Genomic DNA, 15,694 nt, shown 5'->3' with positions numbered 1-15,694 from the left:
ACTCAGAGGTGCGGTCCTGGCACGTCTCCTGGTCATAGCTCTACGTCTAACAAGGGCTACTGTAACCCCCGTCGGTCGGGCTCTGACTCTAAACAAGGAGGGGATGTCTCCAAGTGTGATCTGTGTGTCGACCCTCTGTTTGAGCTGTCGGGTCACGGGCTCTGAATCACAATCATGTCGAGACCTCGTCTTGTTGGGGTCCATGTGATCTAGCTGAAAGAACTCCGTGATAGAGCTCTGAGAGGGATCAACCGAGGAAGAAGTATGCTCATGTCTCTATGCTCAGAGTATCCTCTCGCGGTGTCTAAGTGCCTCATGAATAAAACCTGTTAAACACCGTTGGTCTGGGTAGGAGAGGAAATGGGCTAAAATCCCATAACTATCCCTGAAGAGGCAGTGGAAACGTCCTCGGATCTCATAGTACACAGGACACCTGAAGATGAAATGCTCCTGTCTCAACCTCCTGCATGCCACATAGTGTGCATATGCGCCGCTCCCTGGGTAGTCGCTCTGCTCTGCCGCTCTCGATGCGAAGTCTGTGTGAAGAGACCCGGAACTGCCCAAGAGAGATCCTCATCGAGTGGGGTAGGTGAATCTGTGTGTATCCTGGTGGGTCAATGAAACCCTCCACTGTGATATGTAAGAAGTAATCTCTATAGAAGCTAAGCTTCACTGGGAGTTCACTCGGTTCCAACCAGGTCCGAAAAGTGTGTAGCTGTAGTAGATCCTAACGGATAACCTGGTTGACCTCGTGTGATAAGAGAGGAGAGAACGGAGCATCCATGCTATACTGAAAGGGAGGTAGTCTATCCATGTGGAGCCCCAGTCGCTCAAACCATCTCTCTGTACGTGCATACCAGTACCTCTGATCTCCTCCTGCTGCAAGTGCCATAGAAGAGGATAGAGCTATCCACGGTAGCCTGCTACGCCCCGAGGTATAATCCCCATATTCCCTAACTCGGTATAAATATGTGATGATCTGAAATGCAGCGTCTAGCTGTAAAGGGGATGACCCAAACTCAACCTGAATAATCTAGTGAGGAACAGATGACTTACCATGAATCATCCGTGATAGCATGAGAACCTGTAGCCGCTCCACATGGGCCCACTCTATATCCGACAAGTCTGGTCCCCAACAAGGATTCTCGTACATCCCTGCTGGGCGAGCCAAGGAGTCAAAAAGCAACCCCTTGGTGCGTGGATCATGAAAGTGTGAGCGGAAGCACTGCCTCTCTAGCCTGGCCAATGAGGCATACCCTCTACTCAAGCGTGCCTGCATCACGGGTCTCATAGTGAAGCTCGGTCCGGAGAAGATAACCCCAAGATAAGTGTATGATAAAACTATCTCAACAGATGACCCCGCAAATGTGAACTGCTCCTGACGCATGATGGCTCGAGATGTATTGAAGATCATGACCTTGGTTTTACCCAGGTTGACCTTCAAATCATGAGACTCACAAAAGGATTATAGTACGTCTAGGTGTCTCTGAAGCCCCTCTACTGAGAAAGACAAGAGAGCCATGTCATCTACATAGAGCAAAATCTGGATCAACTGCCCGCAAGAGAGCAACCTATACCCCCCTGTGTCTGCATCACTATCTCAAGCTCGTCAATGTAGAGGCCAAACAAGGTAGGCGACAAAGGACACCCTTGTTTGACCCCGATGGTACTCATGATCTCGTCTGTCCACCCGGATCTTGCCCAAACTTTGCCAGAAACTCTCTCGTAAAGTGCCATGACAGCCCAAATGATCTCCTGGTCATAACCCAAGTCCTATAGGCGCTATATGAGGCGGGCTCTCGGGACTGTGTCAAATACCTTGCGAAAATCCACAAAGTAACAATAAACCCTCTGCTTCCGTGACCTCGCCTCCTCGATGATACATTTGAGCGTGAGAATGTGGTCCATGGTTCCATGATCACGCCGAAATCCGACCTGTCCTGCTGCTCTAAGTCCTCGACACTCTGCAAGTCTGCTAGCCTCGGAGTCAAGTACTGATGCATAAATCTTAGACATGACATGTCCAATCATAATGGTCCTGTAGTTCTCTAGGCTCGTGGGATCCCCTGCCTTGTGGATGGATGAGATAGTGTTAATAATCCAAGTGTGTGGAAATCCCAAACGGCTTCATTAAAAAGCTTTGCTAAGATCGGGGCTAGGAGGTTAATCCCATATGCAATGAACTCAGTGCATAGTCCCTCATGATCCTTCGCTCGATCATTATGAAGTTTCATTATGGCATCCTTTACTCCTCCTCTAGTGAAGAGGATGCAGGATGTGGGACGAGGCATGTGTGAGAGGCTAGGGACTGACTGATTTGGGATGTCATAAAGTGTGCGTGCATAATCAAACCAGATCTGGGTGTCAGTGAGTGGCGGAGGGGACCGTCCTAGAAATCTCTGCCAGAAGTCCTTAGAGTTGTTACTAAACAAAATGTTCAGTAGGTCCTCCTCACTTCGACGAACGAAGTCTAGTTTCTTCCTCTGTACCAGTCTGCGGTATTCACATAGCATATCTGGTGTACTCGAAAGACTGTTTTTTGTTTTGAATCTGAGTTGACGACGTAAGGCCTTACACTCATCATCGTACCAACTATTACAGGGTACGGTTCCACGGAGTGGTAGGAAGATGGAGCAGGTGGTGTGAGAAAAAGCGTGAATGACAGCCTCGTGTAGTGAGCGGGTGACAAGGGCAGCACGATCCTCTAAAAGGGGTATGAAGTCAATATAAGCGAGAAGTATGTACAGACGGCCAGAGTAAGAAGGTGAGTGATCCCGATCAAAGTGTATATCGTGGTAGGTGGAGTAAGCACTGAGTGGGGTGGAAGGTGCTATGCGAAGGGAGATGAAGATGCGAAAGAAAAGATATGTATGATCAGCCCCTGGAGGGAGAGGTGCTACAGTGAAGTCAGTAATGCGAGATGTGAAGACAGGGAATCCCATGATGTAATCAACAACACTGGAGCCCTCCCCATGTGGAAAGCATGTGAAACCACCTGAAGCGAGCCATTTGTCAAGACCATTATAGATAATGAGATCATGTATCCTGCCTAGGTCTAATAGGGCCTGCCCATAAGATGAGAATGGACCTCGCCTATCAGCCGAAACCCGTAGCATACCTGCCTCCTCAAGGTCAACATCTGCCAGTAGAGTGGAATTATCTCTGAAATTAAGAAGTGGTACCTGACGGGCCCTTGTCCTCGCGTTGAAGTCCCCCACTAGAAGGACTTCTCCGCGGCTAGAAAAGTCAACGATGGACTGATAAAGGGCAGCAAATAGGGATGTCTAATCATCACCTCGAATATCTCTGGCAAAGTGGGAGGTCTCCGGAGAGAAGTAGCAAACTGTGACAAACAGATCTTGGCTGTCCATGTGTCGTATCCGGATCCAAAGAAATCTGGAATGTGTATCTCTCTGCTCTACTGAAATGATCCCCTGAAGTATGGATCTGAAAAGGACTGCAACTCCACCTGAACCTCGAACTCCTCCTGTACCCCTCGTCTCATCTTTGTAGGCAGACTCCCATGTATATCCGCTGACTATTGGAAGAGGGCGCTCTGGACTCTTATGTGTCTCTGTATAGAAGACTATGTCGTGGCCTGTATAGGATTCCAAGAGTTTCCTTGGTTCTAACCATAAGGTACCATTACAGTTCCAAATCGTGCAAGACAGGGTCTCGGATATTTGAGTCTCATAGACCCCGCTTCCCTATGTAGGGGAGGGGGCAGGTGTTCTACGGGGGTCTGTAAGAAGTCGTCCCTCTCGTACCACTGCCCACTTCCCCTCCTTCCGAGCCTGATCCCGCTGCTGCAGCAAAGAGCTTAAAAAAAATGAAGCCGCCTCAAGGAGAGGGCTTCTTGCCTTGATGGAAGCAAGGGCTTGTGCCTTGACGATACCATAGTGGAAATTCGCGGGGAGAGAGTGGGGTCCACAAGAGAGCTGACTATACACTGTTGTATTGAACGTAACGATGAATATATATACGAGTCCAAAATTTCGGCATTTCAAAAACTCGAATACTTCTATTTCTTGACATATTTGTCCATGGTCACATGCAGCCCATTGATACCCTAGTCTTAAGGAGAAGAAGCATCAATATAATGTGTATTGACTCCACTCATAAACGAATACTAGAAGGACACTTACTTGATGTCTTAATTTTAAAATGGCTTTTCCCTTTTGTTCCTACTTAGAAAACTCCTGTCATTACGTTGGTATTTCCGTCGCCATTTCGAAAACATATCCAACGTTGGACGTTTCTAGGTTGGAAATATTTCCTGCAACTTAGAATATATATAAACATATTTGTCTATACATAAATACATATATGCATATATGTATGCATGCATGCCTACATGCGTGTGCGTAAGGGCATGTGTAACATACATAATATAGGATGATTACCAAATATTTCATACGTGATAAAATGATGATACCTCTAATAGAATATTCTGAGGATCATTTTAGTAGTGAAATAGATCATCACGGATATACTCTGGCATGAACATTGAAGGTCCAATCACATGCCAATGTTTCATACCGACCATGGCACCTCCACACAGGACCATGAAGGAAGCTCTTGACCACTGCTATTTATCTACAGATCAGTCTCCAAATGACTGGAGGCTGAATACCACACAAGAAGCAATATTTAGTTCTCAGGCTTAAATAAAAATCGCCAACACAAGAGGTCTGCCGATTTTCTCAAGCAGAGCGCCCATTTTCAATGCCTCTAGGCCACAGAAGCTTTCTTTTCTTGACAAGGGCCAATGGTACAACTCTGCGTGAACTGCCAGGCCCTGTTCAATCAAATATACAAAACTGCTCAGTACGTGTTGGTGTGCTCTTTGTAAAACCACCTTAGGTGCCTGGTAGAACTGCACAAATATTTTGGCATCAATCTGCGAGCTCCACTCTTATATATCACAACCGATTTAAAGTCTGCTTAACTTTTGTTTATCTCAAAATCAGGACGGCCTAGTAAAGGTCTCCCCTGATGTGCACTTCAGTTACTTGAGCTTCAAGACTTGAATGCATAAGAGCCATTGCAATGGAGATAGATTACAAATCTCTGAAAACAATAACCCTCGTTCAGCATAAAAGCATGAAGGTATCAGGCATTGAAAGAACCAGTCAAGGAATCCTTTTTCTAATTGTGATTTCCTTTAGAACAAAATTCTCGTTCAGAACTAAATATTCAATTCAGAGCTCCAATTCATTAAAACTATTGCAATGTCCATGGCTACACATTCCTCATTAATGAAGCGAGCATTGAAAATCTTGCAGATCGAGGGACTGTACTGGAAGAGTATCTTTCAGGAGAAAATCTGTATCCATCAGAAGGGCCACGTCAACTGCGAATGTGTACAAACTGGTGTCAGTCTGTCAAGAAACACTGGCTACATAATATTCATTCGCTTTGGTATACATATTTTAGCTCTCCCCACTATCTCAGCAGAAGCCTCCTTCGCAGCTTCTAAAATTGCCCCCTACACACAGAATAGATGTCACATATTTGAGCATTATCTAGAATCTTTGCTCATGACATGAGTTCAAAACCATAAAGGCAGGCAGAGATACTCACCAACATGTAAAGTGTTTATAAAATGGATTCAATTAATTAAAATCTTACAGTTGCAACAAATGAAATTGACGATATATTAGCGTAGACTACCTCGTCAACAGTCAATATTCGCTGCCCTCGCATAACCCACTGGCCATCACACATTACTGAGTCTATATTTTCTGTCCGCATGCAGTACACCAAACTTGCAATCCTGGAAAAGCACAGAACCTTAGTAAACAAACAATACTGGGATTTGCACGGAGTCTTGCAACAATTCAAACTCTTTCCTCATGAAAGTACAAATGCATAAAGTTATATGTTTCCTGTGACTAGCATCATTGAAATGATTCAGATGTCACCTGGGATTCTACAAGTACTTGCTCATGTACGCCATTAATGCGTAATGTCACTTTAATGCGGCAAGAAGTTGACAGGAACATGAAGACTTACGGGTCATGAACAGGAGTCATTGTCCAGGAGTTTGGATTTATTACCACCAAGTCTGCCTGCAACATACATTATAATCCATGTTAGTTTTCCCCTGAAAACCAGCTACATATGCAGGATGTGTTTGCAAGTATTATTTTATTTAATAATGAAAAATGCAGTTCTAATGTTAAGAAGGAGACAATGCCATAGAGGAATGTACCCAGTGTTTAAGTGTTGTGAATGCAAAGATTACCTTCTTTCCAACCTCCAGAGACCCAATATCTCTCTCCTGCAGTACAGCTTCTGCTCCAGCTGTGGTTGCCATCTTTAAAATGCACTCAGCTGGTAGAGCAGTGGGATCAGTAGTCCCTTTTGTAAAAACCATCTTGCCTTTATGAATAAGAGAGGCCAGATACATCTCGTCCACTGTAGCATGAGATGAAATGCTGATATATTATCAGGATTGTAACGCAGGCTTATTTCCTAGTAGAAAAAGGCTTTAAATGAGCATAAGGACCTCAAAAGGAGAAAGGGAGAAATTGATTTAAAGATATTTTCAACACAGAATCTTAAACACCAGAGTCCCTATATCATGATGAAAATTCTATTAAGAACCAGATGAAATAGGCAACATAGTCAAGATGATAAATGAAAATAGTTTTTCAGTTTTGAGAATAAAGAAGTGACAACAAACTGGTTCCTCCAGGTGATTGGGATGAGGTGGAAGTGGATAGCCAGGGAGGCCTGCCTATCATTGGATGTGATCACCAAAATGGTGATGGAGGTAGAAGCCTAACTGGAGGAAACTCCCCCTCGACTGATAATGATGGGAGGGTTTCCCACAGTTTGAGGCAAGTGGGGGACAAAACCCTTGATGTACGCTCCAACTCACTTGGCTCGTCCTTTGCATAGTCAAAGATGCCATGGGAAGTTAGGTGATGATGAAGCATGAGTAAAAGGTGCTGCTAAAATTGCCGAATGGAAACCAATGATTGCTTGAATCCAAACAGTAGAGAAATAGAGGTGGACTCTGTAGGGAATGAGCTTCCCTTCAACTTACCCTCTACCACCAAATCTAGCCCAGCAGAGGTATCTAAGCCTGATGTGCCTCCAGTTACGAGATTGCATGAGTTGACTCCCAGTCGCCTCAGATACGCTTCCACTTCTTTACATGATGATGGAGAGCTCCACTTTCCCAGAATCAAATGGGGCAAGGAGTTTAGCTCCTAGCTCCTAGCTAAACTTTCCTCCATGGAGAGCTCCACTTTCCCAGAATCAAATGGGGCAAGGAGTTTAGCTCCTAGCTCCTAGCTAAACTTTCCTCCTCTCCCAAATAAGAAAGATAGCAGCCATGGAGGAGAACCCGGAACGAGTTGCACCGAAGAGGAGGTGGCAGTACATCCAGGAGCCAGAGAGAGCCTTTTAGAGGAGATGCTTCAAAGAGTGTGATGCCTCTTACTTGAAGGTTGTTTAGGATTTTTAAGGGAGGACTTTTCACCCCCCTTTCACACGTAGTTATTCTAACACTCCCCGTAACGAGCAAAAAGAAAGACCCGCCTTTGCCAATTTTAGAGGGTACCACTCATCCCCCCTTGACACATGAGACTTTCAAAGAGATGCAAGGGACCTTCTTGGAAGCAAAGAATCAAATTCAACGCAACAAGATACCCAAATGGCCACATTGGACAAGAAGCTGGAAAAGGAAACAATGAGACAATTGTTGAAGCCCAAGAAGCTTCTAAAAGACAGACCAAAGCGCATGTATCACAAAGTCCCTCTGACTCTGCCAACAATACAAGAGGAGTCTCCTTAGGACCACATGAGGAGCAGACGGACACTTCAGAGGCAGCCCATAGACAACACGTGACTCCAGAAGCGACCCCAACACAATTAAAGGCAGACCAGACGAGAAGACCAATCTATCAAGGTGGAGCTGGACCACCAGACAATCTATCAACATTTGAACAAGAGAGTGATGACTCCTTGGATGAGGAAAGCACTTATCCAAAAGGTAAGGTAGCTGCCTATTTAGATGAGGATAGACTTGAAAAATTAATTGATTGGCTGTCTTCGCAAGCACTCATTGGATTTCTCCCAGGTCCTAGACATCCAGTTTCCTTTCTAGAAAATTGGTTTTGGACGAATTGGATTAGAAAAGGGCCAATGGTTAGTAGTGTAAGATTTCTAAGGAAGGGGTTTTATTTCTCTCTCTTTGAAAAGGACAAAATGGCCTTTAACGCCCTTCATCATGGCTTATGGACCATGAGAAACCGAGTACTGGTCTCATGACTTCATCCCAGACAAACCAAGGTTCACCTTTATCCTAGACTCCAGTATGGGTTGAACTCCCTGACCTCCCTTTCTCATTAGTGAATCAGGCAGCCAATCTTTGTAGAAGCCCGGGTCAGGTTGTTGGAGTTGAGAATGAACAATTCATCAATCCCAAAGGTCAACCACAGGTCTATGTTAAGTTAGATGTGGCAGAGGAGCTCCCAGATACTTTAGTAATAGTTAACTGGAATGGGAGTGTTTATAGAGAGCAACCTTTGGTTTATGAAAAATTGCCTAATTCATGTTTCCTTTGTGGGCTGTCCATGCATACTGTTACGCACTGTCCCTTGAAGAGGAATAGGTCCAAATCTGTTAAGGAGCCTACCCATAAACCACCTAAGACTAAGTGGGCAGCCAAAGAGAATCAGATTCAGCGGAAACAGAAAGCTCCTATTAAAATGACAGAGGTAGTCAGAGAAACCAAACCTCAACCTTTGAAGGATAATAATTCCATTCCTCTGGTAACAAATAATGCATATGATGCTTTGATAGAGACCAAGAAACTAAAAAATGGATCCAAGAAAATGAGATGAAAGAGGATGAGTTTAAACATGGATTGTCCAAGGAATTTAAAAATGAAGTCAATTAACAAGATGCCAGCATGAGTGAATCAGAGGCTGGTGAATCAAAAGAACTTCCTGTACACACTCCAATGGTAGAGAAGGATTTCTCTTTGCAGAGCAAGCCTCAAGCAACATTTCAAGACAATCGAAGAATTTCCCAAGTAAAGGGCCAGCGAGTCCCCCCCAAGAGCCCAGCGCCCAAGGCTAAAAAGGGGCAAAGTAAAAATGGTTAAGTAGCCCGATTACTTTTCTCACACTAAATGTATGTGGACTTACTGACCCATCTAGAAGTCAGTAACTAGCTAGCTGACTGAAGGAGAATTCTCTCTCCTCAACTTTTCTTGCTTTGCAAGAAGTTAAAGTTACTGAGGACACATTGGAGAATAGGCTTAAGACAGTTGATAAAAGGAAGGGTGTGTGTTTTTTACCTCTCATGAGGAAGGCAGGGGAGGTATTGCTCTTGGGGTACTCTAATAAAATTTCTTTCTTTCTTTTCTTTCTCACTATTAAGCAAGGATTTCAAACTTCAAACAGGATAGAAATCACAGATGGGTGTCTATAAAATGCAGGATAAGAAATGCTTCTTTTTCTATAGCTTCGGTTTAGATTCCTACAGGGGTACAAGCAAGAAGGTTGACTTGGGAGTCCCTAAATGATCTAGGCATAACTGTGTTCTGTTAGGGGATTTTAACATGGTTGAATACACCTCTTCTATTTGCAATAGTAGCAGACGCTTTGGGGTGGTTAATCAAGATCAAGTTGACAAGGATGCTCTCAAAGGGATTGAACCACCTTCAGGAAAGCACTTGGTTAACCAACAGTTTGCAAATGACACCAATCTCATTATGAGAAACACTCCACTTCACATAGAGAATGCCTTTATATGTTTAGGCATTTTTTGTCTTGCCTCAAGATCAAAAGTTAACCATTCTAAAACAGGTTATGTAGTACTGTCAGGAAAAGATCAGGTTCAACTAAGACAAAAGGGTTGTAAATTTTTTTTGCAGGGATAAATCTTCAGACTTTTGGGCATACCCATGGGTTTCAAGGTCAATATAAAAGAAAGGTGGGAGTGGTTTCTCAACAGACTAAGGAGTAAGCTTGATAGATGGGGCAAATCTGGAAGGACGAAGGGTAGTCCTCAACCATTGTATCTACCCTATTTCCATCTTTTCTCTGTCTTGTTGGTGCCCATCTGGGCTAGAAAATTTTATCAGAATCTGCAGCTCTTTCTTGTGGGGGGGGGGGCAGTGATACTAGGAAAAGAATTTCCAAGGTAAGGTGGTCTTTCTGCACCAGGCCAAAAGAGGAAGAAGGACTGGGTGTGGCCAATCTCCAGCAAGCACCTTTCAAATTAGTAGCCACGTGGATTATAAAAGCTATAACTTTATTGTTGCAGGAACAAAACCGTGCTAATTGGAATGCCTCTGCTTCAGGTGATCAGGCTTTTGTTACCATCATAAGGGTAATATGAAAACAGCAAGGCCTTGTGGGAAAATACATGCATAATTGTGGTAGTACTTCGGATGTCAACAAGAATGCAGAAAAGAAAAAGAAGAGATCCAACTACTGCAGGAGATCAAGTCATGAAGAAAAGACAAAGAAGAGATGCAATTATTACAGGAAATCAGGTCATGCAAAAAACAAAAAGAAGAGCTGCAAATATTGCAGGAAACCAGGTCATGATATCTTTAAATGCCAAAAGTGCATAGAATTATAGAAGAAGAAGCAGTCTAGTCTGGCAGTTACTGATGCTTAATCTTCCCACGAGAAGGATGAATCAAACAATGTTACTCACCATGACTGGGCAATTTGTGGTTACATACCAGTACAATCCTTCTATTCGTGATTCATGCATGGCAATTTCTGGTGCATTCAACACCTGAAATTCTGACAGTAGTGGTGCTTCTAAGCACATTACTTCTTGCAAGAAGTTGTTTCTTTCTTTGCGTGATGCACTGAAGGGGGGCACTATGACTTGTACCAATAATCGTATGCCTTGAAGGCATTGGTCAAGTTGAGCTCATTGCAACATCAGGTAAGCTTGTCTCTCTACATGATATTCTGTATGTTCTAGGAATAAAAACGAATCTCATATCCATTTCAGCCATTGCTACATCACTGCAATGCCATCTATGATTTCAGAAATGGTAGTACCGTTGCTATCACTGGAACATTGACTCGGGGTCTATCTAGACTTGATGCCTATGATAGAGAGACACACACTGCAACCCTTGAAGTAGAGGATTCTGTGTAGCAGATACTCTTTTGATGCATGAGCGTTTTGGGCATTTGAATTATGGCAGCCTGGTTAGGTTGCATTCACAGGATATGATTGTTGTTCTCCCAAAATGCATACGTTGTCTAAACATGTTTGTGAGGGACGTCTTTCCCTAAATATGGGAGTGTTAATGCATCCAGATATGGGGTTTTACAGTGGTGGATGATATGGAGTTGACACATCACATATTAAGATAACCCATTATACTCTGCTTCCTAGGCCTCCCCAAGCCATCTTGCCCTTCATTGGGGATTGTCTCACACTAGCCTCCACTGCCTCGAATTCCTTGGGTTGCCCCATTGGAGAGGGTTTGGAATGAAGTAGAAGGCAAGAAAAAAGAGTGGCAAAGAGCGCCAAACGATGTGCCCCACACAAACTACAGGTGAGGATAAGACCTTAGGCTACGCCCTCCCCGCTAGATGAGCATATAGTTGAGGCTCCTTGCAAACTCTTGGCCTCTCCAAAGAGGGAGCAGTTCTTAGAGCTCCCTTCAAGCGGTTTGCAACAAGATCCTGTGTTAGATCCCCCATCAAAGGTTCAGTTGGCTTCAAGGTGCGTCCCAATGGTTTCTTCTCAGTTTACCCCGCTTCCTCCTCTTCTCTTTCTACTCCCTCCCCCCCTCCTCCACCTCTCAAGCCAATTATTACTCTTGTCAATCATCCCTCCGCCATACCCCCCTTGAGTTTCCCTCTCAAACTCAGGTCCCACTGTAGCATCCCCCCGCCCCGCGGTCCCCCCTTGACCCCCCTCTTTCTCAACGTCCACTGACCCCAAAACCTTTGGTCTCACCCTCTCCAAATTTTTGCCAATCCTCTTCTCACGGATCAAACCAAATTTTCAGCTTCCAAGACAAAAGCCTGGTCTCCCCTAGAGTTTTGGCACTAAGGACAATGAAAGTACACGGAGGTTCCTAAGGAATAACATATTGGAGGTTTCAATGTAGTTTTCGCAACCCTTGAAAGGGGATACCATTGGAGTGCTAGGGAACCCCTCTTGTCCTTTTTGAGTCTTTAATTTTGCTTCCACGAGAGAGGAGCATGAACTTCCATTGTCTTTGACCTTACAATGAAGGTCTCGACGATGGAGATGCTTGAGAATTGGATGGGGCAGCAAGCTTGGGAGCTGTGGCTAGCATACCACCACAATGCTACTTTCCAGGATGCTTTTCCTAGAGACAGTCTGATGTGAAATGGCAATGATGCAGATGTGCAATGGCAATGATCCATATGGACACGAGTGAGAAGCTCCCTCACGTTTCTCCTTGGGCAATAGATCAATTTGCTAGCAGACTAGGATTCTCAGCTTCCCTTTTTCTGCATTGGGCCCTCGGGGTGGATTTGGAGCCAGTGATGCCCTAAGTGCTTTACCGCTCGGATTTGAAGTACTTGTAGGAACACTTCGAGGGCGACCACTTACTCCTGCGAGATCTTTTAGTCTTCTTTGTTGGTGGGTCTGCCATCTTAGCATCTGAGGGCTCTGAGAAGGACACCTTCTTCTTGGGGCGGCCCGGTCCATGGTTTGGAGAGGGGTCCGAGGTGGTACGACTTCTTTTCCCGAGGTCAAGGATCTCTACGTCAGAATTCTCGGAATAAAATGATAGTCGTCCATCAATACAACCCGGAATAAAATGATAGTGGTTTTGAATATGCTTCATGCGAGCATGAAACACCAGGTTGTGAGCAATGGTGATGCATGACTGACTATCACAGAATATAGATGTGAGAACATCCTCTTGTGAGTGATGAAGATCATACATGAGTTTCCTCAACCATATGCACGCTGGAGTGGCGGCAACTACTGCCTTGTACTCCGCTTCACTGGATGAGAGTGAGTTCTGGGTTGTTTCTTACTTTGCTATGAGATAGAAATATTGCCCATAAAGAAACTATACCCAAACGTTGAGCGTCTGCCATCACAATCTCCTGCCTAATCTGAATCAGTAAAACTATAGAGATGTACATCATCACCTATAACATAATGCAAAGCAATGTTTTGATCTTGGCATCCAATTTGTTTTGTTATCAACTGCTTATATTCTTGAAAGAAATATAACACTTCAGACTTTCTTTGCATCAAGAATACACATGCAAAGCGTGAGAAGTCATCAATGAATGCCACAAAATATCTCTTGCCCCCATGTGTGGCATAGAAGTGCAAGTTTCTTTGTAGCCCATACTACTCCATCCAAGGAGAGTAAATCTCACATCTCTGTCTGACACTATGGATCTAGGCAATCCATGCAGACGAAATATATGTCTAATGAACAAATCCGCTACTTGCGGGGCGCGAACAGACTCTCTAGTCGGAATGAAGTGAGCCATCTTGGTTAGACGATCAACCACCACAAGGATAGAATCATATACTCCTTGCGTCGTAGGCAGCCCTACAATAAAGTCCATGGAAATGCTCTCCCACTTACTTAGTGGTATCTCCAAGGGCTATAGAAGTCCGGGTGGCTTCACCCGCTCGGCCTTACTTACCTGACACGAGAAACACTGTGTCACGCATTCATGAATATGCTTTTTCATCTTTGGCCAAAAGAAATCTCGCTTCACGAGATCATATGTCTTCTCGACTCCTAGATGTCCCGCACACGGGCTATCATGGCACTGTCGAATGACTCTCTGCCTGAGATCATTCTGACTAGGTACTACAACCTTGCCATTTCTAACTAGCATACCATCCCTTATGGTATATCTTGCATAAGTTTGGCCTTTTCTGGATGCCAGGTCATCCTTTTCATTTTCCCCGGGTTTTAACACATGAGCCTTAGGCCATAAGCTCTGGACAAACTCGTCCACTTTTTGAGTTTCTCTAATCTCGGTCATTAGAGCACTCTCTAATACCGTGAAACTCACGTTGTGCATAATGCGAGACAACGCATCAACAACCTTATTGTCTTTTCCTCTTTGGTACCGAATCGTTAAATTAAACTCCTGCATGAGCTCTGTCCACCTAACTTGGCGGCCCCTCAAGTCAGGCTGTTTACAAAAATGTTTCAGAGTATCATGATCCACATCCATATAAAACTCTGAACCATACAAATAATGCCTCCATGTTTTCAGAGCATGGATAACCGCATACAACTCCAATTCATGAGTTGGCCAATTCCTTTGAGAGGGAGAAAGCTTCTTGCTTTCAAAGGCTACTGGCCTTCCCTCCTGAAGAAGGACTGCTCCTACCGCAATGCCACTTGCATCGGTTTCTAGGAACAACGGTTTCTGGGGATCAACTATTTTTAACACCGGTCCTGTGACCACAGCTTGTTTTATGGTGTTAAAACTTTCTTGTTGATTCTGTCCCCAAATAAAAGGTACTTTATCTGAGGTCAGATCAGTCAATGGCGATACTATTCCGGAATACCCTTTAATATCCCTTCTATAAAACTAGACAAATCCCAAGAATGATCACAACGCGGTCAGACTCTGAGGGATTGGCCAAGTTAGTATCGCAGCCACTTTCTTCGGATCCATTTCTACCCCCTATGGAGTAATTATGAATCCTAAATATTCAAGCCTAACCATACACAGTACAGTTTTCCTTTTATTTACATAAAGACTAGCTTTCCTCAAAGTACTGAACACTACTCTTAAGTGTTCACGATGCTCAGTAATACTTTTACTGAATATCAGGATATCGTCAATAAAATGTACTACGAACTTTCCGATATACGGACGTAGTAGATCGTTCATAAGCATGACGAAGGTCGCTGGAGCATTGGTAAGTCCGAAGGGCATTACCAAAAACTCATAATGACCAAACCTGCTTCTGAAAGCGGTTTTATGCACATCCTCGGCTCTAATCTGGATTTGATGGTAGCCACACTTAAGATCAATCTTACTGAAAATCACGGCTCCATATAATGCATCTAGCAAATCATCAATCCGAGGCATCGGATACCTGTGCTTAACAGTGATATTATTCAATGCTCTGTAATCTATACAGAGGTGAAACGTATCATCCTTTTTCTTCTTTAATATCACTGGCGAAGCAAAAGGTGAGAAACTTGGTTGAATCTGCCCCAACTTGAGGTATTCTTCCAGTTGTCTACGCACCTCCGCCTCTTCAGTAAAACTCATTCTATAGGGAGGTCTATTTACGGGTTCTGCCCCCGGGATCAGTTCTATCTTATGCTGAACTTTCCGCTCTGGAGGTAACCCATAAGGTAGTTCATCCCTAAAACATTCAGAGAACTCCTCTGTTATAAGATTAGCCAGCTTGGCCATCTCACCACTTTGCGCAACATCAGTGCTAGCCGAAGAATCATCAACCGGCTCTATCGATGCTGTGCAAAGGAATAAAAACTCTACTCGAGCTTTTCGGATTTCCATCACGGAAACCAACGGTCCCTGAGGTATATCTTTCTCACCTCGCAAGACATAAAGCACATCATTCATCTTGAATTGATATACGTGCTTTTTCCAAATGGCTGGATTCTTCTTAGAATGCCACGCCATACCCAGGGCTATATCTGCATGAGCAAGCTTGGTCATTTCAAAATCAAGCTTCTCAGCATAGTCCTGAA

General features: G+C 44.1%; 1 protein-coding gene across 1 annotated transcript in view; it reads right to left on the bottom strand.

Annotated features, from left to right (window-relative positions):
- Positions 1-4,281: 4,281 nt before the first annotated feature.
- The window catches only part of LOC147890071 (uncharacterized), a 98,124-nt gene continuing 86,711 nt past the window's right edge, over positions 4,282-15,694 (bottom strand). The window contains exons 7-10 of the mRNA XM_087390697.1: positions 6,248-6,420; positions 6,016-6,071; positions 5,674-5,776; positions 4,282-5,488 (exon numbers count right to left, since the gene is read on the bottom strand). Coding sequence (XP_087246823.1) covers positions 5,399-5,488; positions 5,674-5,776; positions 6,016-6,071; positions 6,248-6,420 — 422 coding nt within the window. The 3' untranslated portion in view covers positions 4,282-5,398. The remainder of the gene's footprint in view (positions 5,489-5,673; positions 5,777-6,015; positions 6,072-6,247; positions 6,421-15,694) is intronic.

The sequence above is a fragment of the Dipteris shenzhenensis genome, chromosome 19 (genome assembly GCF_047967505.1).
Source record: "Dipteris shenzhenensis isolate YYH24624 ecotype China chromosome 19, Dip_SZ_1.0, whole genome shotgun sequence".
NCBI classification, from domain to species: Eukaryota; Viridiplantae; Streptophyta; class Polypodiopsida; order Gleicheniales; family Dipteridaceae; genus Dipteris; species Dipteris shenzhenensis.
Note: the sequence above shows the minus strand (reverse complement) of the source record. Positions and strands in the feature narration are given on the sequence as shown.